General features: G+C 39.2%; 1 protein-coding gene across 7 annotated transcripts in view; it reads left to right on the top strand.

Moving 5' to 3' along the window:
* RYR2 (ryanodine receptor 2) overlaps window positions 1-27,283 on the top strand; it is a 739,709-nt gene that overhangs the window by 555,615 nt on the left and 156,811 nt on the right. For all 7 annotated transcript variants that reach the window (XM_059397367.1, XM_059397365.1, XM_059397366.1 and 4 more), the window contains 13 exons: window positions 2,624-2,793; window positions 3,965-4,185; window positions 5,552-5,642; window positions 7,759-7,899; window positions 9,778-9,941; window positions 12,148-12,226; window positions 14,275-14,364; window positions 15,161-15,298; window positions 16,987-17,064; window positions 18,706-18,781; window positions 22,175-22,298; window positions 22,782-22,897; window positions 27,080-27,144. In XM_059397367.1, the coding sequence (XP_059253350.1) occupies window positions 2,624-2,793; window positions 3,965-4,185; window positions 5,552-5,642; window positions 7,759-7,899; window positions 9,778-9,941; window positions 12,148-12,226; window positions 14,275-14,364; window positions 15,161-15,298; window positions 16,987-17,064; window positions 18,706-18,781; window positions 22,175-22,298; window positions 22,782-22,897; window positions 27,080-27,144 (1,553 nt within the window). The remainder of the gene's footprint in view (window positions 1-2,623; window positions 2,794-3,964; window positions 4,186-5,551; window positions 5,643-7,758; window positions 7,900-9,777; window positions 9,942-12,147; window positions 12,227-14,274; window positions 14,365-15,160; window positions 15,299-16,986; window positions 17,065-18,705; window positions 18,782-22,174; window positions 22,299-22,781; window positions 22,898-27,079; window positions 27,145-27,283) is intronic.

Raw genomic sequence — 27,283 nt, 5'->3', positions numbered from 1 at the left:
TTAAAAAAAAAAAAAAATTGTCCCATGGCTTGTTGCCTTCTCCCCTTGAGGCAGTTTCTCCTTTTCTTGTACATGCAAGTGATCTTGTGTACTGTTCATTTACTTAAATAAGATGTGTTTTCTTTTCCCTACATTCTGAGCCACAGACCTGACACTGTCAGGACAAAGATAAGAGTAATACAAGTGGTGCCCAGATTAGGGAATAGAGAAGTGCTACATTTTAAGGTAAAATTAGTAATAACGAAGAACCAAGAGATGGGCAATAAGTGAAGCCAGGTGTCCTGTTCAGATTCCCCCAAAGTCTCTATATGTCTCCTAATTTTGCTCCACTTACCTGCTTTTACCAGCCTTTAAGATTTTCCAAGTTGGTTGCTTTCCTCTTCCACTTAGTTGTCCTGTAATTGTATTATTTTGTGATGTTCTTCTTCATAAATAGGAACTGTATTGTCTACCTTGGGATTTAAAGGATTTTTATGTGCGTGTGAACTATCAAGCCCATGATGAAGGTTGACTCTTAAAACCGAATCCATTGGTTATTATTAAATTTCTACGTTTTTCTTCTTACTCCTTTCCTTTTTTGGAAACTGTATGTTTAAATTTTGCCGCGGCATTCATTTAAATCAACTTTAAAAGTGAAATCGGTAGCTTTTTGTATGTTTCAGGGACACGTCCACTGGTTCTTTAAACATCACCACTCCTCAGTGATCATTAGTGTTGTATGTTCTGTATTAAGTAGGTGAAATTTGCCTCTTCCTCCCTTAGTGATAGCTGAAGACTTTCTCAAAATCTTTTATTATGTGTTAGAGCTGTAGTGTGGCCCAGAGTAATAATGCAGGCAGGAGGGATTCAGAAACCTGAGGGCAAGCACACGGTCTCAAAGTCGATGTTCTGTTCCTGTGGTGCGCGGCCCCGGCAGGTTTGGACAGACTGTCCGAGGCCGTGATTACAGGCAGAGGAATACTGCAGGTACCACAGGCTAAGCCCAGTGCACCTGGCCCTCCTCCTTCCAGTTCATAAGCTCAAAGTCTGATGAGAGGCCATTCCCCAGCTTTTTAGTCTCCAGTGTGTTCAGGAGACAATGAAGATAAAACAGTGGTGGTAGCAGATGGATGTGTCCTGAGTCCCAGGTCTATGGGCTGTAACGTGCCTGGAAACAAATGTGTGTGCAAAGGAATCTCATTTCAGGATCAGTGGGTAGCTTACCATTTCCGTAGGCACAACTGGATGTGAAAATCCAGGGACCTTTTAAATGTAAATTCCCTAATAATGTGATTTTTAGGAGAATTAAACTAGAAATTCATACAGATTTTTGATGAAAAAGTGTAGCACACTGATTTCACAGTAAGGATTAAATCAGCTTTGGTAGGGTTTTAAATCTGATTTTCCTTGGTTTAAATCCGACTTTGCCAGTTACTAGGTGTACAACCTTGGGAACATTATTTCACGTCCCTGAAGGTTGGTTTTCATCTTTTAAATGTAAATAAGAACACCAGCCTCACAGTGTGGTTTTGAAAACTGTGTGAGAGCATGTCTGTAACATTCCTAGCAGAGTGCCTGATAACAACACAAACAAGCACTCTTATTTCCATTATTTTAATTATAGGGAGAGAAGTAGTAGGTATATTGGATGTTAATATAATTTACTAGGGAATGGAAACGACTTCATATTAGCTTTTAATGTAATTTCCCTTAAAATATTATTTCTTGTATCGTTTCATGGTTCAGATACGAAATCCATTCCTTAATAACGAAGGAAAACAAGAATGTTGTAATTTTATTTTCCCAGGATGGTTATGTTGGTGTATCCTCTTACCCGGGTCCTTCTTTACTCCACACTGCCTCAGTATTAAAGATTCCATGATGTCGTTTGTAGAATCTTACAGTGTGTTCTCAATAGCAGAATGTTACTTGGCATCATTATCACATGGTCAAACAGGAAACAACTCTGCCCTCCAGTACCTTAAATTGGTACATAATCCCCCAGTTCCTCATATCGGTGGTTCCCAACCTGTGCATCTATGGAATTCTAGTAAGAGATTTACTCATTATAAAGGCATCAAATATTGACTACTATGACTCTCAAATATGTTTCAAATGTCATTAAATGCTATTATGATTAATGAGACATATTTCATTTGAAAGTCAAACTGATTCATAGGGTTGTTTCATCATTTTGCAATTGCCTAAGTCATAAATATGTAAATCAACCATGACTATCACATAGGGATATGTGAGTTTTATTAGTGTTTTAAAAGAGGCTCTCATTCTTGAAAACAGTGAAAACTTTACAGTTTAACTTTTTATGGTATATACTGATAGTTTTACAGTGTAGATTTTGGATTCCTTCATGTTTCCTTCTCATTATCTAACCTAATGCTATGTCTTTGATGATATATGCGATTAATAAACAGATGCCCAAGTCATATTTTGAATGACCTTGAATTTAAATTGCACTGACATAATCCTTCAGTTAATTCCCAGCACTTGCTTGTGGGTAGTAGAAGGACAAAAAAAAAAAAAAAAAAACATTTGACTGATAACTTGACTTAAAACTTGAGAAGGCTGGAGAGAAGCTGTTTGTAATCTATCCATTAACAACGACATGTCGCCTTCTCTCTTTTAGATGGGAATGTGGTGGAGCCTGACATGTCTGCAGGGTTTTGCCCAGATCACAAGGCAGCCATGGTTTTGTTCCTTGACAGGGTCTATGGAATTGAGGTTCAAGATTTCCTCCTCCATCTTCTCGAGGTTGGCTTTCTGCCAGATCTCCGGGCTGCTGCTTCTTTAGATACGGTAATGTTCTGAACAGTTGACATCAGCTTTTGACTCTTCATTCTCTGGCTTGTGATAGTCTCCATAGATATGGTCATTCATTTTATTCATGGTTACTAAATATTATTGATTACCTATTACATTTTTAGGGAGGTGGTAGGTAAAGAGAAAATAAAATAGACTATGTCCTAAGGAATTCACTGAATAGTGGAGAAAACTTACAACCTCAGGAATATGATAAGAATTCTGATTGGGTACTACAGAGGACAATAAATGTGAACAACTCTAATTTGGGAAGTCACAGAGGCTCCTTTTAACTTCCAAACTGGCCTAAAGAATTATGCTTCTCAAGGAAAGCAGTTACAGTATTAAGAATGTTTAATGGACATTGTTGAGTTGTGCCAATTACAGTATTATTCTGGTGTCCTTATTTTTAAAGCACAGATAAGGCTGAAATTTCTCCTGTCCATCCAATGGCCACATGGAGAACCTGTCATTACTGGTATTAATATTCTACTGTCCGAAGCATTGTAGAATAAGCTGACACTCTAAATGTTACTTCAGTAGGTATAATAATACCTTTTTAGTCTCGCTCATGGATCTTTTTGATTCTGGAGGAAATCAGATCTTGAGTTGATAATAGCTCTTTCAGGAAAGTCAGGCAAGGAGAATCCTAAAAATAAGCAAAAACTTTTTTTTTTTTCCTTTGTTGGGTGTGTTCACTTGAAATTGTGAGCCTAACCAGGAGAGCTGATACCATAATAAGACAATCTGCTTTTGGCTATTGATTCTGCTGCACGTGAGCTAAAATATAAATGTAAATAACCTCCATCCCTAAATATCGTTGATTAGTGTCTTCATCTCCCATCCATCCTCCCCTTGATATCTTATGACAAGGAGGTGAGCCTCTTGGGCTTCTCAAGAAAGGAGCTAGCACTAAAGACTCGAGGAAGGAGCTAGCACTACAGATACCCTTCATCTTTATCTATTGATGAGTGACTGAAAGTTGATTGTTTCTAGGGGTAGAAAATCCTACTAGCCGCACTGAAAGACAGAACCTTGGAGAACATCTCCATTGTTCATGTACTTGTCATTTTCTAGAGAACAAAAGCCCACGTCCACACATGCATCCCTTTAAGAGTTGTCCCCTGCCAAATGCAAATGACTTTTTGCTCTCACGATTCCTTTCCAGGCTGCTCTGAGTGCTACAGACATGGCCTTGGCCCTCAATCGATACCTTTGCACAGCCGTGCTGCCTCTGTTAACAAGATGTGCCCCCCTTTTTGCGGGCACAGAGCACCATGCTTCTCTCATTGACTCCTTACTTCACACTGTGTACAGACTCTCTAAGGGCTGCTCTCTCACCAAAGCTCAGCGGGATTCCATAGAAGTTTGTTTACTCTCTATTTGTGGGTAAGTGGGAGACACACTCCGTGTCAAGCTGCTGCTTGAAGAGAGAGAGAATGTATGATATGGCCCTTGACAAATGGTTAGGGATTTTGGAAGAAATTTCCGTACCGAAAAGCGAATTCATTTTAGGGAGTGCCCTGTACCCAGGGTTGGAATCAGAGCACCCTTGCTTTGGGTCAAGTGCAGGAGTCTTGCTCCAGCCCTCTCTAGGGTATATGGCAGTTGGACGGAGTGCTGGACCCATGTTCTGGATGTTGGTAGGTAGAGGAACTATGTGAGGAGTCCCTGGCCACTTTCGTGTAAGAGTGGAAGATTCTCCCCTTTTGACGATGTGTGAGGACTTTAACTCCTTTTCCAGAAGGGAAAGGAAAAGAGAGACTTATGAAATATAACAGATGACACAGTATAATATTAAAGCATTACTTATTGTGGCGATCATGAAGGCTATTTCCTTCATCCTGGAAAACCACTTCCCATAGGTAGAAGTGTTCAAATATCTGACTCTGAAAGCCAGAACATAACCTTCTCCTGTTGGAGTTCTGACAGCTAAAGTGAAAATTTCTTAAGCCACTGGCTCGGTGATGGTTTCCCTCTAATTTCAAGAGCAGGTGAAGGTGTGTGGCCTAGCGGTGCTCTGGTGAAGAAAGGTTTTCACTCACAGCGATGTATGTGGGTTCAGGAACCAGATGGGACTGACGGAGATGAAAAATTAGGGGTTATGTCTCTAACTCCCCTGGCCCTAAAATTCTGTAAAATGGGCCCCAAATAACTATCTCACAGAGTTTATCTCCTTATTAAATGAGGTGAACTATTCCGGCTGACCTGACACAATAGGGCTGTGTGAGTTTTCTTTCCCTTCCTCCTCCGGCCAAATTTCTGCCTCAGCTTTTTTTCCCTCCCTCCTGTTTTCAACCCTCCTTCTTGTATTTGCTTCTAATTCAGTCATGGAAGACCCTTCCTGGCCAGTGGAGTGAGGGAAGAAGCAGTTACTATAATTACTGGAGCAAGGGTCTCAGGAAACAGTAGGGTCTGTGGTGGTGGGTTGTTGGGAAGTGAAGGGAGAAGAGGAAAATCTGTAGCAAATAGGGAGTGGACCTCAGATCTTCAGGATTGAGACAAATTGGAAATGTAACTTTATACAGTTGTGTAGCGGTGGGCTAATCTTTGGTTTGGGGGCACCTAAGTAACCCCTTCTGAAGAGAAGTGTAGGTACAGGTTCTTGGCTTACATAGGCTCATGAATTATTTCCTCAGTTTAGAGACATTTCCCTTCATTATTTTTTGTTTATTGGTTTTGTTTTGGGTTTTTTGTGGGTTTTTTTTTTTTTTTTTACTTCCCTTCGTTATTAAAATAAACTTTGTTCCACCAGCCAACTGAGACCTTCTATGATGCAGCACTTGCTCCGAAGATTAGTATTTGACGTCCCGTTATTAAATGAACATGCAAAGATGCCTCTTAAGGTGAGTAGGGGAAACGTCTGTAGTTACAGGATTACTGGGTCCCCTTGGCTGTTCTCCCCTTCAACACACACCCCTCTTAGAAACACCATGCTTGATTTTCGATGCTGGAAAATTTCTTCCGGTTCTTGAAAGCGGGCATGTAAATTTGAGAGCTGTGCATATCACAATAAAAGAAGTCCTGAAAGATCATAGACGTTCTGAGACTGATTTCCTGTAGGTGAATGGAAATGGAAATCAATGGGGAAAATGAGCCACCAAGAAAACATGAGCCAAAGTATTCTTAAGGGTGGGAAACATGTAGTAGGTATGGCCTGAAATATTAGCAGCCTCTGGGGATAAAGAGCAGGCTGTCTAAAACACTCATTTTCTAAGTTGGTAATCACATGGCAGTTTCCAAATATTATGTCATAGGGTTCAAAGATAACCTCTATCTATGCTGTTCACAGTTTGTCACTGAGTATAGAAGAATTAGACATTTTCCCTGTCCTTCATTATTCTGTTCATGAATGATCAAGTCTCATACTGTCTTACTGACCTGAGAATATTTTTCCCTCATCTAATATCACAATGCAGATTGAGGATTAAAATATTTGGTGTGTCCTAATACATCTAATAGCATGGTCTGGGGATGGAGGTCATAGAACATGTAATGACTGTTCTATGGGGAGCCTTTCTGCACAGGCATCTGGTAAACCTCATTTTCCTCATGGCCACCCAGTAACAGTGCTGGCAAAAAGAAGTTTGAGATAAAAAATGAGTCAATTTTTTGAGCTGTTAACTCTCAGCACCCCTAGACATCTGGCAGATATGGTCTTTCTCCCTGAAAAATTCATTTTGGTTTAGCAAATTTAGATTAATGAATGAGGCAGAATAAATGGTATTCTTACTGAAAATCCCATTTTTACAGTTTTCATCTTCTGGAAGAGCTTTCTCATACAAAATTTTCCTCATACAGATGAGCTGGAAGGTACCTGAAAAAAGAGATAGTATTACTTTATGTGATAAATTCTTTCAAGTTGTAGATATTTCCAAGCTAATCCAAACACACTCAATATCACTGTTTCATCATTTGAGATTTCTAAATCATGTGTATGTGTGCACGTGTGTGTATGTGTGTGGTTTGTAATGATGAGGAAGACCAATCTGGAAGTATTTCTCTAGTAAGAGATGTAGTTTGTTTTAATAACATCTGTCCTTTTCGATCTGTTTTCCTCCTTCGTGACAGAAAAGAGAGTCCAAAAATGCATAGTTGATGCGTACAGATCATTTTATTAATTCAAGTGGTCGTGCATGTTTGTTAGTTTAAAGATCAAAAATGAATTGCTGAAGAACTACAAAATTAGAAGATTCTATCCTTGCCTTTAAACTTACAGTGTAGTCCGAAACAAACCAAACGCGCACAGACGAAAATGGAAGATGAACACAGACACTTGGCAAGATAATAAATTGCATAACCACCAAAGAAATATGGGTAAAATAAAATTTAGGTAAAATAAAATAAATATTTTATATTTTATTTATAAAATAAAATATAGGTAAATAACTACCGAAGAAAGATAGGTAAAGACATTACTGAAATGGAGAAGTTTGGCAAGTTTACTGAGAGGTGGAATTTCTGGAGCAAAGCTTAAAGTGTGGTGATTAAGGATTGGCAAAAAGGAAGCAGAACTGCCCAGAGGTAGATTTCCCTTTTAATGTACATTTCAGCTGCTGCGTCATAGAGATACTCTCTTGAGCCTCTGGGTCATCCTGACATCAGTCCTTTCATTAAGCACACGTGCTTATCCAAAGGATCGTGATTCACAAAACCAAGCAAATGATAGCCACAAGTATAGGACCCAGGGATACATCCCTACCAGCCTCATAAAGAATGCTGTCCAAGATGCACGTAGGAGTTACATCGGGCATTGGGTCTTCATACTGTGCTCAGTGTTAAATTTTAAACAGGCATCATATATAAGGTAATAAATAGTGTTCTCCAGAAGAATTTTCACAGGAGATTGAGCAGTTTTGTTTCAGTTGACCTTATTACGTGGCATCTGAATGTCAAATGGAAATGGGAAAAATGTAAAAGGTATCTTTCACTCATTGCATTTATAATTGTTTTCTCACCTAGCTGCTGACAAATCATTATGAAAGATGCTGGAAGTATTACTGTTTGCCTGGAGGGTGGGGGAACTTTGGAGCTGCCTCTGAAGAAGAGCTTCATTTATCAAGAAAGCTGTTTTGGGGCATCTTTGACGCCCTGTCTCAAAAGGTGATTTAAGATTTTATGGATTTTGTGTGATGCAGTCATGTATAAAAGCTATAAATATTCCTAGTGAAATATTATCTTATTAAAGCTTAGTCTTTTCTTTTTTTTCTTCAATGTCTAACAAATGTTGAGAATGCCATTTAAATTTGATTTTAGTAATCATTATGGTAACCTGTGCCATTTACATTTGATTTTAGTAATCGTTATGGTAACCTGTTCCTTGTGATCATAACACTTTCCGAACTTAAAATGGCTAAGCATTTCGGGAAATTACGCACGTAATTTGGTTAAGTTTCTGGTGCGTTTCCACTTACCTGGACTCAACCCCTCCCTGGTCACCGGATCTTAAAACCATGAAGAAATCTGATCAAATATAAACAAACGCAATCTCATGGAATTGTAATATTCCAGTGGCCTTAGTGGCTTTTCCTGCTTTGCTGCTATGGAGATTTAAGTCACTCTGTGTTGCTTTCTATATGTGATATCCTATAATAGTTGGCAGATTTATAAGGAATAGTTGATGTATTTTCACAAGGCTGGGGTGGGGATTGTTCTTCAGGGAAAATCAGAAGAGTCTGCTTTGTATGCTTCTGCTTAAATTGTTAATCCCAATCAGTTTGAATTCCTGGATACACAATATTAGACAAGTGGAGCAAGATACCCAGAAGTTTGCTAAGTCCTAGAGTGAAGTTCACCCGTGATTACAGTTGGAAGCTACGTCTTGATATTTTTTTTTTAAGATTTTATTTATTTATTTGACAGAGAGAAATCACAAGTAGATGGAGAGGCAGGCAGAGAGAGAAAGGGAAGCAGGCTCCCTGCTGAGCAGAGAGCCCGACATGGGACTCGATCCCAGGACCCTGAGATCATGACCTGAGCCGAAGGCAGCGGCTTAACCCACTGAGCCACCCAGGTGCCCCCGTCTTGGTATTTTATGTCACTGAATTGCCTTTGGGAACTGAGAGTCCTTTTTAAAATAATACCTAGAAGGCAGTTTTAGAAGGACTCAGATCATTAATTTAAAACTGAACATTCAAAGTGAGGTAATTTTTAAATAATTTTTTATTTTAAAAATCAGAAATATAAATTTAATCAGTTATGTAATTAATGTGCAAATAATACTCCCCAGAAATTTTGTTTGTGCATACTCCCAATAGAATTTCTTTCTCAGTTTAGCATTTTATTTTTATTGGTTAAAATTTTTTACTCTCCGGAATGTCCCTTTATGTAGTTTTTATAATATGGTGTAGCAATATTCTATAATTATGCAATTGACTGAAATTATGTTTATGTCATCAAGACATGTTATACATTTAGAACATTCAGATTGATTTCATAAAGTATTGGAGAACCACTCTTGGAGAAGCCAAGATTTTCTTCTTAAATGATAATGGCAGTCTGTCTGACTTCAGCCTCTCTCCTATTTGGTGGGATTTCAGGCTGTATTTCCCATTTGCTAGAGGAAGAATTCTGTAAGGGAGTTAAGTTAGCCTAGGGTCATTCTGATTTTCGCTTAAAATATCTTGCCAGGGACGCCTGGGTTGCTTAGTGGGTTAAGCCTCTGCCTTCAGCTCAGGTCATGACCTCAAGGTCCTAGGATCGGCCCTGCATTGGGCTCTCTGCTCAGCAGGGAGCCTGCTTCCCCCCCCCCCTGCCTGCCTCTCTGCCTACTTGTGATCTCTATCAAATAGATAAATAAAATCTTTTTAAAAAATAAAATAAAATATCTTGCCAGCCACAGCAACCATTTTGACAACTTGTGCTCAATAGTAATACAGAATTTTTTGTGTTCTTTCTTTGTTCTGTTTTGTCTTGTCTTTTGTGTGTGTGTGTGTTTTGTTTTTGTTTGTTGGTTTGTTTTGATCCTCTGTTTCTTCCCAGAAATATGAACAAGAACTTTTCAAACTGGCACTGCCTTGCCTGAGTGCAGTTGCGGGAGCTTTGCCCCCAGACTACATGGAGTCAAATTATGTCAGTATGATGGAAAAACAGTCATCAATGGATTCTGAAGGGAACTTTAACCCACAACCTGTTGATACCTCAAAGTATGGACTCTTTCTATTGCAGCAGATTTTTATTGTAAATGATGTGTGAAGTCTGAAATTGAATAAGGTACTAAAGTGAACTTTCTCTAATCCATGCCCCCTTTGAATTGGTATCCTTTTGATAGGGGTCCCTTTACTTGACGAAATGATAGTCGTAATAATAATGATTACCCAAATATCAGAAGTAGACAAGATGTGTCTTGTAGGAGACTCATCAGAACCTAGGTTCTCTGTATATAACCACATGGTAATACCTACAGTGATGAGAATCAAGAAAGCCCATCGGCTCTATCTTGAGTTGAAAATTGACCCTAAATGTTTATTAATAATTGCAGCCAACCTCTGTCTATCATCTCTGACTGGGGGTGATACCAGCATGCAGGACCAATCTGTTCCTGTGAGCTGTGGGACGTCACTCCACCATCACTACATCTCAGCAGAGCCCAGGGGCAGAAGCTGATGTTCAACATCATAAAGCAAAGTATGGGATTCCAGGGAATATCAAATGAGAATATTGGTGGAAAATTGAGCATGCAGTTAGACTGTAGTGCAATACCCTTAGCCACAGATAAAATGTTACTTAACATTATCAACATTCTTACTTGTACTTAGTTATGTAAATCATTTCGCAAGTGGGATTCTCAGGTGTCTGGGAGTCTCAGCATTTCTGTTGTTACTGTCTTTGAGTAGGACCATGGTTTCCCATTGGGGAGGAAAGCTGACTCTTCATGCTACATTATCTTATCGATAGCATGGTGACCCTGCACCATCAGTGGTTAGCAAGGTAGTCACTTGGTAGCTATGTCCACAGCATCTGAATTTGCTTGGGAGTTCAACTTTTAGGCTTCTGGGCAGCCCCCAGCTGGTTTAGCTTCCATTACAGATCAAAATTTCAACCCGAGTGGTATGCCATTAGTTGGATAATGCCTTACATTTGCATGTTTGGTATTTGATGACAGTCCTGTGAGAAAAGACTCTGCCCCCCCCCCCCCCCAGTATTTGGCTTATGTGATTGATCCTTTGTATCTCTTCGATGTAAGTAAATCAGACTATCACATGTTCAGTTCCTACATGGGTAAGTTTGTGGTTTGCTAACATACAGTATAATCCAGGATTTTAAAATAACATCAGAGCATGTCATGGTCTTGGTGTTGATTAATTAACTCTAATTAATTAACAACCATTGGGCATGTGTATTCATTTGCCTAGGCTTGTCTCTTTGGGGAATTCTTACCAGATTAGGTTTACTTACTGATATCAATCATTTCTACATCTTTGTGATTTTTATATATTATTTCTTAAATATGTCTGTGTCCTGTAGTTACTGACTGATAACGTTGTTAAGAAAGAACAATAAACCGTATCATTATGCTAGTCTTTTTTTTTTTTAGAATTCAGTTCTCAATGGTAATTGTGTTAGTAAGTTAATTGTGTGAATGAATGGAATTATATGTATATAATTTCCCATTTGTCAGTATATTTAATATTCCAAAGTCCCATATTTACCATCAAACTTGGTTATCACCTACATGCACTCAACATCTGTTCAAGAGATCAAATATGAATTAGATATGAAAGGAATCAAAAATAAGTGTTATCACAAAGCATGAATAGCTTTTCACGATAGTCCGTTTTAAGAACAGTTTGAATGTTATATGTAGACCATGAAATGGAAAATCATTAACATATCACTAGATGTATGACTTCATTTAGACTTTTAGTACATTTAAAAAAATGTAACCAGATTTCAGCCATCTTTTACCTACTTACAGTTGTTGTAGATGAGGCTTAAGTCAAAAAGGGAGAATAGCATCAGAGAATGAATGTGGAAGAGAAGTATGTCTTTAAGCTCATTAAGTCTAACCATATCTTGATTCAGGTTTAAAAATTTTTTTGGTATAATCTATTGTCCTTATCTTTGAAAATATTTTAATTATTTTCATTTATATTATATATAATTTTTATCATATATAACAACGTTGAGCCATAATGTATGAATTCATTTAAGATGAGCAGAGAGAACATTACAGCTTGAGTTTAACTTTGTTCCTACACTATGGAAAAGTAATACCTTGTTAAGATGATTTTTTAAGAGTTGTGCATCCAGTGGGATTATGCAGTCATAAGTTGTGAGTAAATTATTGGTATGGTTTCCTGTAAATCCTATAAAAAAAATCAAGTTCTCTTTTCTTTGTTTTTCTCATAGTATTACAATCCCCGAGAAGCTGGAATACTTCATTAACAAGTACGCAGAACATTCTCATGACAGATGGTCAATGGACAAGGTAAAAGTCAGAGTATCACATTCGAACTCAGGACTGAGTATACCCAATGATGGGTCACCGTTCAGATATTTCTGACGGGGATCGCTTCCCACTTTAAAGTGAAAGCTGTGTCTAGATTGGGAAAGAACATTTAATTATGATTTGCTTGATGCAGTATTTAGTTCTGCCATTAACCTGTGTGTAATACACCTATGAATAAGGATATTTGTTCATAAGGGGGTGCCTGGGTGGCTCAGTTAGTTGAGCAACAGACTCTTGGTTTCAGCTCCCATTAGGATCTCAGGGTCGTGGGTTCAAGCCCTGAGTCTGGCTCTTTGCTCTGATAGGAGTCTGCTTGAGGATTCTGTCCCTCCCCCCACTCTCCAATAATTAAATAAAATCTTTAAAAAAAAAAAAAGAATTTTTTCATAAGACACACAGTTTTAGGAATTAAAGTTTTGTGAAGTCATAAATCTAGTTTCTAAACACATATTGTTTGTGGGAATATAAAGTAATCCTAAGTACAAATAATAATCATGACAGATGGATTTATGGAGAAATATATTCAGACTCGTCTGAAGTTCAAACATTAATGAAACCACTTTTTTTAAGATTTTATTTATTTATTTGACAGAGAGAGATCACAAGTAGGTAGAGAAGCAGGCAGAAAGAGAGGAGGAAGCAGGCTCCCAGCTGAGCAGAGAGCCCGATGTGGGGCTCAATTCCAGGACCCTGGGATCATGACCTGAGCTGAAGGCAGAGGCTTAACCCACTGAGCCACCCAGGCACCCCTTAATGAAACAATTTAAACTATTATCAGAAAAGGTGACTCTGGCTCAGAAATCTTTTTGAAGAAACTTTATATATAATTTTATGTTAGCTAAAACCTTGAAAATTATTAATTGAAATCGAGAGATTTTTTACACCTTCTACTCCTCTGTTGTGTGTCTTACTACTGAGGAGATCTGCAGGTCACTAAGAATAAATTACATAGCCAGAAGACATCTCTGTTTTGTCAAAAAAAAAAAAAATGGTGCAAGCAAATGAGCTAAGTACCACATGTCGCACCACCATGAAATTCTCTCAAAGCTTGTGGCCGAGTGTTCACACTGTGGTGAGCCTGGTTACATTTGAGAGATGATGGCTGTGAATTTTTGTCGGAGAAATTGAGCTGAGGACCCAGGAATCTGAGATAAGCATGTGCTGCTGGCGGAGTGAAGGTCAAACAGGACGGGTTCTGCAGCGTTTGTGTGTGTAGGGCAGCTCCGTGTTACCGGCTAGATGTCTATCAATTTCATGTCTTGCCTCAGCCAGTCGGTCTCCTCCTGAGAAACCCTCTTTCTGGTTTGATAAATTTGTGAATCTTTGTTCAGTAGGTTTACTTCTGAGGTGAGTCTGTAGGAGTTAAGTTCTGTTTTCCATAAAGACCTTGTTGGGTCCTGAGCTGGTGGTGATGGAGAGGAAGTGTCCGGGAGGCTGTCCTGAGGGATTCCAGTTCGGTTCCTCGGAATCCGTAGGTGGGCAGGAGAGGAGCTAGGGAAGTGGAGATGGATACAGAATACATATGTGAGCAAAATAATGTGGAACAAACGTGTTAAGAGATTGCTGAGTACTGGAGCGGACAAACAGGCAGCATTATTCAGAACGACTTCTCCATAAAGCAGAATCATCCAGTTTTCCTCTAAAAATGAGCGTTTCAAAAAAGCATTTAAAAAATAATGAAAAGAAAATTTTAGATGGAGGTTCCCACAATGTGGCAGAATCACTATCGTGGGGGCCAGGTACCCCGTAGACTGCCTGTGGGGGGAATGCTTATGACCCAGTCAGACCTGGGTCTGTTTAAGGAAGACTGGGTATGTTGGATCTCTGGGTGACCAGAATTACTCTCAGTGATTACTCAAAAATAATACTGGTCAGGGTGGAACTCTTTATATTAACTTATGCTGGGTGGGATTCAGAGCCTAATGTCTTGGTTTATTTAGATTTATTTTACCAAATGTATTTAAACACATGCACACCTACACTCTCCCCAACTAATCCATGTAAAATAATTTTGATGATTTTTTAAGTTGGCAAATGGATGGATTTATGGAGAAATATATTCAGACTCGTCTAAAGTTCAACCATTAATGAAGCCATATAAACTATTATCCGAAAAGGTGAGAGCTTTTTTTTGTGTGTGTGGTTATATAGTTACAATTTATTTTGAAATTTTTATTATGTAATTTCTTATTAAATGTCTTATTGTATACACTTTTAAAAAACCCTTTATTTAAAGGTCCCATTTTTTATCTTTTGTCTCTTGTCTTCTCTATTCTCATTTTCTGTCAGTATTTAACTGTATTTTCTATCAGTATTTAATTCTATCAGTATATTAATCTCCTTAGTATTTTTCAGTCCTTTTTAAATTTTTATCCTTACCCCATATTTTTAAGGACTCTGGAAAATACTCTTATCATGCTTAGGAGTATCTTGATGAGGGATAATGAAGTAATCTACGATGATTATTATTTATACGTTTTCATGTATTTTTCTACTGTGGGGACACAGTATCTTGACAAATACAGAACTTTGTAGCTTGGTGCTTATGGAGGGAAAGTTAGTCTTATCTGTTTATTCAGGTGTTTATTCAGAAAAGCCTTGACATATATAGCATATAATCTGGCACTGCTTCTCCTTTTTAGTTTCTATATAAAGTATCACAAGCAGGGAAACTAAAGGAAATTAACCTCCATGCAGTTTTAAGCTGATATCCCTCTTAGGGGTCTTGGTCAAAGTACATTTCTACTCACACTCTGCTTTTCTGAAATTTTATTTTACCTTTTCTTTTTTAAATAAACAATGTCCATCTTTTTTTTTTTTTATAAGGAGAGGCAGCCTATTTCAGATTTTTTTATTTTCATTAGGATTCATCATGCCCACACCCTTTATTCCCCTCTTTGTTTTTGTCGCTAGGAAAAAGAAATTTATCGCTGGCCGATCAAAGAGTCTTTAAAAACCATGCTGGCGTGGGGTTGGAGGATTGAGAGAACGAGGGAGGGAGACAGCATGGCCCTCTACAATCGGACGCGTCGCATTTCTCAGACAAGTCAGGTAAGAACTGTACTGGCGAATCCACTGCTCATGTCTAATTCTGTTTTTTATCAGTTTTAAGATAGACATTTGCTGGGGCACTTGGGTGGCTCGGTGGGTTAAAGCCTCTGCCTTTGGCTTAGGTCATGATCTCAGGGTCCTGGAATTGAGCCCCACATGGGGCTCTCTGCTCAGCAGGGAGCCTGCACACCCCAACCCCTGCTTCTGCCTGCCTCTCGGTCTACTTGTGATTTGTCTGTCAAATAAATAAAATCTTGTTAAAAAAAAAAAAAAGGTAGACATGTGCTACAGTATCTGTGAGATTAGGAATTATTTTATCATCCTGGAGCCAATGAAGTAGGGTTTGGTGCTGCAGGGAATACTAAGACAAGGAAGACTGTCCATGCCCACAGATGTTTCCTGTATAGCAAATTTAGAGAGTGACAAACATTTTGAAAATACAGTTCTGACAGCAGAATGGGGAATGAATCAGAGAAGGGGGAGACTGAAGACAGAAAGGCCGATTCCTTGGGAAGGGTATTGTAGACATGCCACGAAACAGAACAGAAGTATCAAATGTCTGAATTAGAGCAAAGATAGTGGGAATGAAGGGAAATGGATATATACTGGAGATATTTTTGAAGTAGAAGAGACAGAATTCTGTGACTGTCTGATAGAGGATTGTGGATGGGGAGGAGTACTCAAGGTGATCGCCATGGATCCAGACTGGCCTGTCAGGAGGGTAGTTAATTTGAGTAAGGTAGGGAACACAGCAGCACTTGGAGATGACAAGGACAGAACAATAATTTGATTATAGATGTTGTGTTAGGCGGAATATGGTTTCCAAAGATGATCCCCAGTTGCTGGAATCTGAAAATACTGCTTTACTTGGGCTTTGCCAGTATGATCAAAGTTAAAGACCTTGAGATGGGTGAGGGGTGGGGGGTACGGCACCTGGGGGGCTCTTTTGTCAAACGCCTGCCTTCAGCTCAGGTCATTGTCCCAGGATCCTGGGATTGAGCCCTATGTTGGGCCCCCTGCTCAGTAGGAAGGCTGCTTTTCCCTCTCCCTCTGCCCTCACTGCCACCCACATCTCAAATAAATAAATCTTAAAAAAAAAAAAAAAAGCATAGGGCAGTATGAGAAGTCTTACAGTTGATGACAAGGTATTTTTCGTTTTAAAAATGCCAAAATTCAGAAATTAAGTTTCCTTGTTATTGGGGATACCTTGGTTAATCATTGACCATGTATGAAGTACTTTTAAAATTAAAGAGTTGGCTGTATTTTGTCTTAACCTTTGGCCCACTGAAACATTTGTAAGTATTGCCTTCTTTGATTAATTACTGTTTGCATGAGGAAGAATAAATTTTATGCAGCTGATTTGAATCTGTAAGAAACCGAAGAATACAGGGGATCCTTTGATGAAGGTAATGCTTCAGAATATTGGATTCTTTGCACAATTTGTGGAATTCTGATCATTAGCTTTTGGGACTGGCAGTCCCTGAGATGTTGGGATATATTATTCAGTCATCAATTGAAACGATCAGACACCCAAACATCATTTAATTTGCTAGATACGTTTGTGATACTTGCCGGTTTCATCTGATGCAACGTGACGTGTAGAAGTTTATTTGTCCTGTATTTCTGACATTTGTCTTAAGTCTCCACTGGGCTTTTTAATTAGGCTCCATTTTTGGTCACTCATCTAGGTTTCTGTGGATGCTGCACACGGGTATAGTCCTCGAGCCATTGATATGAGCAACGTCACACTGTCCCGAGACCTGCACGTAAGTGTTACGGACTTTTAAAAGAATCATTTTTAAAAAGCAGACTGTGACGCTTTCCTGCCTGTATTTTCCACATGAATTATTTGAATGTGGTGATCATATAAAGGGTCTGTGAAATTGAAAATTATGGACCTTAATTGCTTTTAAAGTTGATACAACTTTTTCTAGGATGTTTCTTCTAGATAACATATTTTCCTTAAAGATAATGGCTATTTTAAAAAATCCCACTATAATGAAGTAGTGTGTGAGAAGAGAATAAATCAAGAATTAGTTATGCTCTGCTTAAGGGTAACCTCAGTTAAAGAATATATATTCTAAGTCATTTATCCAAGGAAACTGGGGGCGTTCTGCCTGCTCCGTCCATAGTTGTATCTGTTCTCCTTGGTCTCTAAGGAGCCTACTTTGAAATGGTTGATTTGAGTAAAAGAAAATGTGTTGTCTTGTATCAGAAGTCAACAGGTCCATATGATGATCAAACAACAGTATTGGCGTCGTTAGTATTGATCCAAGAGAAATAAATACATAAAGAGAACCCCTATGTAGTAGGTCATATTAATTATGTTAAATGGTTTGGCTTGCCCTCTGTCTTTGCTCCTGTATGGATGGAGATCTTAAAATGAGATAGTGAACTTGAAAATCAAAAGGAGATGAGAGAATGTTAGAGGCAATCTTATCTTTTGATAATATTGAGATAAGATTTTAGATAAGGTAAGATTTTGATAAGCAAAAGGCCACAGCCCAGGGAGCCTCTGTGGCTCCGTAGTCAGTTAACGTGTCTGACTTTTGAATTTAGCTCAGGTCATGGTCTCATAGTTGTGAGATCGAGCCCTGTGTTGGTCTCCCCACTCAAGTGGGAGTCTGCTTGAGATTCTTTTCCTATGCCCCTCCCCCTGTGCACACACATTCTCTCTCTCTCACTCTCTCAAATAAATTAAAAAAAAAAAGTCCACAGAAAGGTTAATGTGGTTTGTCTAAGGTCTCTGATCTCTCCCCAAGTTTGGGACAGATGTGGAATCTAGAATGTCCCTCTAGGTTCTTTGCATTCCCTGTTTAATAAAGTTTAGATGGTCTTTTAAAGCTTTGGAGATTACAGTAAGAACATGCAAATATATAGATTTTTTTTGTTAGAGTTCGCAGCTAATTTGAAATTTCATTATTTGATTAATAAAACCTGTGTCCTTGAATATTACAAATAACAAGAATCAGTCCCATCAGATCACCTCTGATGTTTACTGCTGCATGATTTCACAGGCTGGAATTATTTGGGATTCAGATTCCAAGTAGGAGTTGTATTCAGGGTGCCTGGCTGGCTCAGTCCTTAAGGGTCTGCTTTTGGCTCAGGTCATGATCCCAGGGTTCTGGGATCGAGCCCCACATGGGGCTCCCTGCTTCTCCCTTTCCCACTCCCCCTGCTTGTATTCCCTCTCTTTCTGTCTCTCTGTCAAATAAATGAATAAAATCTTTTTAAAAAAATCTTTAAAAAAAGAGTTGTGCTCAATGATCTTTTAAAGGTATTTTAGCACTGACACACTATGATTTATTAATTTAAAGTATGTTATAATATTACCTATTGGCAAGCAAATTTCTCTATTTCTACTCCTTAAACTGTAACTTATTTGCTAAATATTTTGCTCACTTAAGGCTATGGCAGAAATGATGGCTGAAAACTACCACAATATATGGGCAAAGAAAAAGAAAATGGAGCTGGAATCCAAAGGTAATATTTTCTAAAAATCCTGATTAAAAACGAATCAGAGTGCAACTATGTGCGTCTCTGAATTGGATGGAACAGTCTTTTTAGAATGAGAACTTATTATCCATTTGTTTTCTTAGACTAGTTCAAACACGCCTGTAACAGTTTTGGGTGGAAATTCCGTAATTACCTAACTGCGAGTGCACCTTTCTTCATGTCTCAGAATTCCGATGGCTCTTTCAGGCCCGTGTTAGCTTGCAGATACCGGTTCTCATTCTAACATTCGAGGTATTCTGTGTATTTCTTAGACCTCGCTCCCTGACTTCTATCCCTAACTCAGATGTTTTTCTCACGTCATGCCTTCCCGCTTCCAGTCACCCCCTCTGGTGGTCCCAGTACAGTCATGCTCTTGTCCCTTACATGCTTTTGCTTTCCTTTTCTGCTGTTTTTCTTAAATACTAAAGTGACTAAATATTCTTAATCATTTTCTCAAGTCTTCTCTTAATTTATTTGCAGAAATAATTTCTTCAATTTAGTGTACCCTACACTGATGATCTCTCTCATCGTTATTTATTCTGTATTGGTCTGCGAACATGTTTGTGTGTGTGTGTGCACGTGCACACCTCTCACTACTTCCTACATGGATTTCTTTCCCTCACAGAGAATGTAACTATCTCCAGGTCAGGACCACAAATTATGTTACTTTTGTCATATTTACTGTACAGTTCTAGGCATCAGAAATTCTGTCTCTTACTTATTGGCATAAATAAAAATATATGGGAGAGAGTTTTGAAGGGCAGGGTATTTCAGGGCTAAAACTAGGTGATGTTGCAGGTTGGGACCAGGCATCAAACAGTAGAGAACAGAGTAGCACAAATTAGAATCAGTCATGGAAATGAACAGAGAGGATTCCTTACACCACAATTGCCTGCTGGGCCTGTTTTTCTAGAAGCCTTCCATGAATTTTTGTTAAATGAATGGCCAGACGTTTGGTTGGCTGACAGATGGATGGATGGATGGACGGCTGATTCACAGCGGCACAGAGTTTTGCTTAGTGGGATTCTTGAAGAGACATCATCCAAGTGACTAGTCAACAAAATTCCTATTTTTCATGCGGGCAGATGACATGAAAAAAATATGTTCTCTTTTTTTCCCAAGTAGCTTTCAATCACTACGGCTTCGTCAGTTTCTGAGGCAGCTCTTAGGGATCCCACAGTCAGTGGAGTTTTGAAAGCAGTCCACCTGGAAGCGAGACACCCAGATCGCAGCGGGCAGCTGGCACTGGTCCAGATTCAGACTGCATGGCTGGGAGACAGGCCTGGGTGCGCCAGGCTACGGGGCAGGGTGGTGATACGAGTCCGCAGAACCTTTAATCATTCTTCTTACTCCTTGTAATCCTCCCCCTTTGAAGGAGAAAGTGAGTGGTTGAGGACCAAAACAGCAAAACCAGGAGAAAAGGTGTTAGAATATACAGTGCTGGGTCTTGACTTTAAGTTGTTAAGAATAACAAAGGTGAGAGATGAGGCTTGAGGAAGAAGATAAGCGGATGCTGTGAACAGCTTTAGGAAAGAAATGACTTGAGTCTTTTCTCAAATTTGTTCCCTCCTCTGGGGACATTGACCCCAACCTGTATCCTGACAGTGCTGCTTCTCTTCCGAGATCTGGGTTGGCACGGAGGAGGTGCCTGTCTCGGTCCCTATGTCTTCGTGCCTGTGGGGGGGGGGGGCGGCGGGAGGGGAAGGACGGAGGAGAGAACTGGCGAGCACAGGAAGTCAGGAACAAGGAGGCAGCTAGAAACAGAAGGTCATTTACGATCTGTCATACACCTAGACACCTAAAAAAAATCCACTCAGCAGCTGCGCATATAGTTTCCAACCCATCCGGGGCTTTTTATTTTCTCTCCTACCCTCTCCCTCTCCCTCCTTGAGTATCTGGTATAGGTATCTGACCCCCAAATCATTGTGGTTGCCAAATTAATATAATTTTCTGGGAATAAAGGACTAAGTGAATTAGTGGAGTTCAAAATAGGAGATGATTGCAGGATGATCGAATTAGATGCTTGATTTATACATTTTTTTCCGTAAAACATCCCATTACATTTTTGATTACAGTAGAAGTCAAATCTGTTCTCAGTGTGCTTAATAACATATTCTGTGTCCTTCTTGCTGTTCACCGAATGCTGGTTTCTGTTGTTTTCTGACAATTGCATTATAGTCAATACTGTTCCTACCAAACTATAAAATGAATGACAGATCCTTAATGTATGTAGTGTTCCTTATTTAGCTGAGGCCGGTCCCTTTGCATTTATGATCCTATACTGCCACCTAGTGGTGACAAGGCTCAGCGCGTGATTCCATGGCACGTTCTCCTTTGCGGTTTTGATGGCTTCTTTCATGTGTCGGGCAGATTCATTGTTTATGATTGTTTAAGTGGCTTCTGGCCACATCATATTGGACGCTGATCTAATAGGCTTCACGTTGTCCTCACAATTCAAGCCAAATATTTAAGTATTTTTTTCTGGAGTTCCCATTAGCAGCTTGGTTTCGGGAAATTTCAGCATCCCATTGAAAATACATTCCCTTATGTGTTTTATCAATGTTATATCTGGGGCACACCACTCATCAGATCTTTGTATCTGGAATTACCCTGCGATTTCTGAAACGTTCATAAACCTTACAAAGACTTTTACAAAATCTGTAATTTTATAGAGACATTTTTCATTATTAATTCTTAAAAATTTTCAATATTTTCTAAATCTAAAAGGAATGCTCTTTTGTATTTTTCACTAAAATAGGTAAACTAGAAACCTAGATGCTTGTCAGAACTTTTAATTAGTCAAGTATGTATGCTGCTCTTGGGAGGTATTTAAGACAGATTAGCTTTAAAATTAGCAGATAAGTATAGGTTTTGTGTGGAATGTGTGACTTTAAAGTACTGCTTGTTCGGGGAGGTGTACTAAAAATTCCATATTTGAGACATTTTTTTTTTTCTGTTCTGTCTCTCAGGGGTGGGAAGTGAAGCCTATCCCTTGAAACATGCCTTGTAATTTCACTAGCTCACGCTGTGTGTGTTTTGGTGTGTTTACACACTCCACATCCAGAGCTCATTTGGATGGAGAGGGGAATGTGGCTGCTTCTCCCTTCCCTTGTGATTGCACATGTCATCGACAGGTGATACCACAAATATCTCGTGTCCATATTTTAATTGCCTCTTAGAAGGCATATGTGCAGCCCTTTTTTGAGTGGATTTCCTAAATTAATCAGAGCATTAAAGGCACTGGAAAGGCAAGAGCCTTATACAACCTGTATATACTCCGTGTCTAATAGGAAGATACCAGAAGTTCTGTACCCTGGTCCTATCACGTTTTGGAGTATTTTCTAATTGCAATGCTATGTTCTTGTCTGGGCATGCTCTCAGGAGGTGGAAACCATCCCCTGCTGGTACCCTATGATACGCTGACAGCCAAAGAGAAGGCCAAGGATAGGGAAAAAGCACAGGACATCCTCAAGTTCTTGCAGATCAATGGCTACGCCGTATCCAGGTAAAAGCATACCTACCATTACGTGTTCTTGTTACAAAGACTGAGTTTTTAACTGTCGCCATCAGATTTAATGCTGAAAATGATTCTGTGATCCGTTTGAACCTTACAGCTACTATTTAGTATCTCCAAAATAAACACATCAGAAACATTAATGCCCTTGGCTCTTGGCCACATGATTGGTTCCTTTCACGGCTTAGGTGAAATCCCATCCATCTTTTAGGCACAAATTTTCAACAAAAATGACCCTCTGTTTCTCTAAAGGTGACTTTTTTGGCATAATAATAGAGTTATTCTCTAGAGGTTTTTTTTTAATCAGATGCAAAGTATTCCTTATAAATTGAATCTCACTTCTGCCTATAGCTGCAAGGATATTAGATCATTCTCCATTTTTTATATATTCCATATGTACATTTTAGCAAAAAAGACTACCTCCCAATAGTCTTTGTAGGAACTAATTTCCATATTTTATTTTTGCTACCCTAGGGGATTCAAAGACCTGGAATTGGACACACCGTCCATTGAGAAACGATTTGCTTATAGCTTCCTTCAGCAACTCATTCGCTACGTCGATGAAGCCCATCAGTATATCCTGGAGTTTGGTAGGTACCGTCGTCCCGTTACTAAGGGTCCGGTGTCTGTTACTCTTCATGTTGACAGCATCGCGGGTTCAGACGGCAGGCTGCCAGACTGTTTTTGGTGTGTTCCCGGGCAGTATAAACGCTGTCTACCCATCCTATTACTAAACAGAGTCTAACAGTCAGTAGGCAAACACGTTCTTAGGGATCGGTAAATTTAGAAACCTTAAAAAAAAAAAAAAGAACATACCATTCTTTTCTCCTTATACTGTTTATTGGCATTGATTTTTTTTTTAATTTTTGAAAGACACTGTGGATGGACATCAGAATTGAAGATAGAGCTAAATCTTTCCTTATGAAATTAATGGCCATGCTCTTGAAAAAGCTGAAACTGTGGATCCCCAGACTTTCTAGGCAATGTGAAGGCCTTGAGTTTAGCCTTCGTAGGGATACACATTTATGGTAGAGTGTCTGCAATGCAGAGCACTTTGCCATCCTGTCAAAGTACAATGGAACAGCTCCTCCCCATGTGGCCCCATGCTCCCACAGTATGAAGAGAATTCCTTGTTTCATTTTTTTATCTTTTTGAAGTGTTTATTTATTTATTAGAGAGAGGGGGTTGGAACATGAGCTGGAGGAGGGGAGAAGTAGACTCCCCACTGAGCAGGGAGCCTGACACAGGACTTGATCCCAGGACTCTGAGACCATGGCCTGAGCCAAACGCAGATGCTTAACTGACTAAGCCACCCAGGCACCTGGGGAACTCCTTGTTTTTATCTTAGATTCAGAACGGATTTTCAATACAGCCTCCTCTCACATCTTATTTCAGGATTGTCCTCCCGCACCACTGACTTAAAATTTGAGTTGTTAATTACTGAGCTTCATGTCAATCACTTTCTAGCCCCTGGTTAGTATTAAGGTAGAAGGATTAAGGATTAAGATGGCCCCTTTGGAAAAACCAGCGTCTTCTGGTCATTATCTTTTTATTTTGTTTTTCTTTTTTTTTTTCTATTTTTATTTTTGTTTTTTTAATCCTCATTCTTTCTGCTTTTCAATACTTCTCCTCAGGGCCCATAGTCCTAGAGCCTTTAGCAATAAATATATCCTCCACAAACCCATCCTGACCAAGGAATCTTTTTGTTACTGTTTTCTTAGAATTTAGGTCTTCGTTTTTGGCATGTTAGATTAAAGTTCATCGAAATTCGGGCTTTGGTATTTTCTTGTTCCTCGTCTCCCGATCATCCCTAATGGGATGAAAAAGATTTTCCAGTTGAATACTATTCTCTTAAAGAGCCTCCTAATTTCTCAGCCTGCTCCTTATCTGTAGCCAAGTGCTGTACTTTGGATTTCTTTCTTTCTTTTTTTTTTTTTTTAAAGATTTTGTTTATTTATTTGACAGACAGAGATCACAAGTAGGCAGAGAGGCAGGCAGAGAAAGAGAGGTGGAAGCAGGCCCCTCCTGAGCAGAGAACCCGATGCGGGCTCGATCCCAGGACCCCAGGATCATGACCCGAGCCGAAGGCAGAGGCTTTAACCCACTGAGCCACCCAGGCGCCCCTGTACTTTGGATTTCTTAACTGTCTTTTTCACAAAAGCCAACTGTGCAAACTAATTTATAATATGTAATCTCTCTGTAGCTCATGCAATAATTTTTAAAAAATACAATTTATGAGTCACCCTGAAAAGTAGAAAATCTGCCTCAATTAATGAGATTTTCTGATTTTTTTAAAAATGAGGACATGATGAATTTTGGAAGTCTGTGATGAGGGAGCATGAGGCTGGCTGAAGACAAAGCAAAAGCTGGCGCCTTGCACACCCCCCTCCATCCGCTTCCCCCCCTGTCCTATGTGTAGCATCCCTCAGGCAGCCCTGACTGCCATGAACAATAAGCAAATAGTTAACTTGCAGAGCTCACAATCCTGCTAGACGGGAGTCTCCCTTGGCTTACAAATGTCCTAAATCTCACTAACAAAGACGATTGATAGCAGGATTGTGACACCCCACCAAAAAGTCTCCCAACTATCTTAATGTTAATGGCTGGTTTAAAGACAACATTGATCAAGCTGCAAGGGCAAGGCCTCCGGCAGGCCTGGGACATCCTGGCACCTTGTAGGCCCTCTTTAGCATATGAAAACTCCACTGACACCTCCCTTCCCCTCACCTTCCCCCAACCCCAGGGTACATAACCTGCCATCCCTCACAACCCGGGGCAGCTGCAGCTCTTCCTGCCCCCGGGTGCTGTCATCAAGAATTCTTTCTTGGTCATAGGCTCCAGACCTCAGCCCACCGAACCTCACCTAGGTTCTAGAACTTCATCATTTGTGCATATAGCTAAATACTGAAATTTCTCAAACACATTGAAAAGTATCTGATATGAGTAGTAGCCCAAATGCAGTCTTCTTTTTGTCAAGAGGGAAGAAGGAAAGCAAAATCAGGGTTCTAAGAAAAACTTTTTTTTTCTTTTTTTAACCCTGCTTGGGTAACAGAAACAAAAATGTGGTGGATACATGTGTTTGGGCTTTATCCACGTTGTACACAAGTTTCTGAATAAGCCCCTGTTTGTGCAGAGGGAGTGGTGAGACCCTGGCTGCAAATTCACCCACTTAGTGCATTTCTTTCTTTCCACAGGATAGAGAGTCTTCTAAACCTAGTGCTGGGGGAAAAGTGAGGCTAGCTCAATGTAGATCCCAAGAAATTCAGGGCTCCCCGCCCCCCTGACATGTTCCTTTTACAGTTGGATATGACCAAGAACTCTGTTAGAGGAGCAGAGTTGGGATTGTTTACATTTATTTTAATTTTAATTTTTCATTGTCACTGCCAATGAAACTTCTATCATGCCTTCTTTTATCTTTAAATTTACTGCCTTTGCAACATATTTGAGGCTAATGGCCATAGTAAGAAAGCACATATCCCTTTTTCTGATTTTTGTATTATATCTAGATTATATTCTCTCCATCAGGAGTTTGCGCATTATCATTTTTGTAAAAATGTATAATGTTAAAAGGAAAGATGTTTCCTATTTAGTTCCTTGAAATGCTAGCATCTTTAGCTATGTGCAAAACTGTCTTGACATAGTTTATATGAGAAAGCCCCTTAAATGGATCCGGCCATTTTACTAATATTCTTGAGAGAGATTGAATTTAAAAGCATACAAAAATGAAATCTGTGAATATAAAAAAGGCACAATTTTCTTTTACTCATTCACGTGAAGAGCATTATTCTGATATTAGAAAATATTACTTAAATTTCCTAAGACTTTTCCCCAACTCCTGTCTCAGATTTAATGAAACATATCTCAAATTGCTTTTATTTCTATTTACCAAATAACTTTTTCTGGCAGAAGTCAGTTTGATTCTTATAAAATAAGGAAGCTCTGCTTATAAATTTTACTAAAACTTTATATTCAGTTTTTGAAACCTTTTGCTCTCCGGTGTGATCTGCGTATCATCTTGGTTATTATGCCTTTTGTTACCTCCTCTGTATGCAGGAACTGTCTTCTGTATGCATGAAGAAGGTGCCAAAGGCCACTTCCAAGCTAAATGCATGAGGGCAATCAGTTCTTAACCTCAAAATCATTTTCTAAACCCTGGGGAAAACTGGGATGTCTTTGCTTTGCTTATGGAAATTATCTAGTGACATAAGTGAACTTCCTTCTTTCTGAGCAGCATGTTAATTTTCCCATCTAATATTATGGTCGTGATCCTCCCTCCCACCCCAGGCTGGCTTCCTGTAGCTTTTTAATTGGTATAGTAATATTGTAACTCTGGGTCACAGCAAGAAGTAACTGCCTTTACTAGGGGCCAGGGTTAAAATGTCACCAATTTTGTTTCCTTAGTTTCTACTCTCTGCCTACTGCCCTGAGCTTCTTTCCTACTGAGAGAAGATGTGGGATTTCTACTTTTTTCCACTTGTCCCCTACACGTGTGTCACGAAGATTGTAATGCTAAACCAGCGTGTGTGCTCTTTTATCCCCATGTATGGGCTAGCCTCGATGAATTTTTTGTTTGGGTTTGGATATTTTTTTAAAATCCTTTTGAAAAATTACTATCCTGCTTGGTGAAGTTAGCCTTGATATTTTGGATGCCTTTCTGTGTTTGGTTTACCGGGATAACACATCAAGCAGCATGTTCTAAATGTTGCATTTTAGGTGAATATCTTGTAATGTTTGAAGTCAGACATGTTCCTAACAACTCTTACTGTCTACAGATGGTGGCAGCAGAAGCAAAGGAGAACATTTCCCTTATGAACAAGAAATCAAGTTCTTCGCTAAAGTACAGTATACAATCCATTTTGGTTTTGCTTCAGTATGTTTGCTTACAAAATATACTCTCTAGATCTTTGCCTCTTTCCAGAGTGTACTGGTCTACAAATACAAATTCTACAAGTAAATATTCTCTGGCACAGAAATAA

This window comes from Mustela nigripes, chromosome 4 (assembly GCF_022355385.1).
Source record: "Mustela nigripes isolate SB6536 chromosome 4, MUSNIG.SB6536, whole genome shotgun sequence".
Classification (NCBI taxonomy): domain Eukaryota; kingdom Metazoa; phylum Chordata; class Mammalia; order Carnivora; family Mustelidae; genus Mustela; species Mustela nigripes.
Note: the sequence above shows the minus strand (reverse complement) of the source record. Positions and strands in the feature narration are given on the sequence as shown.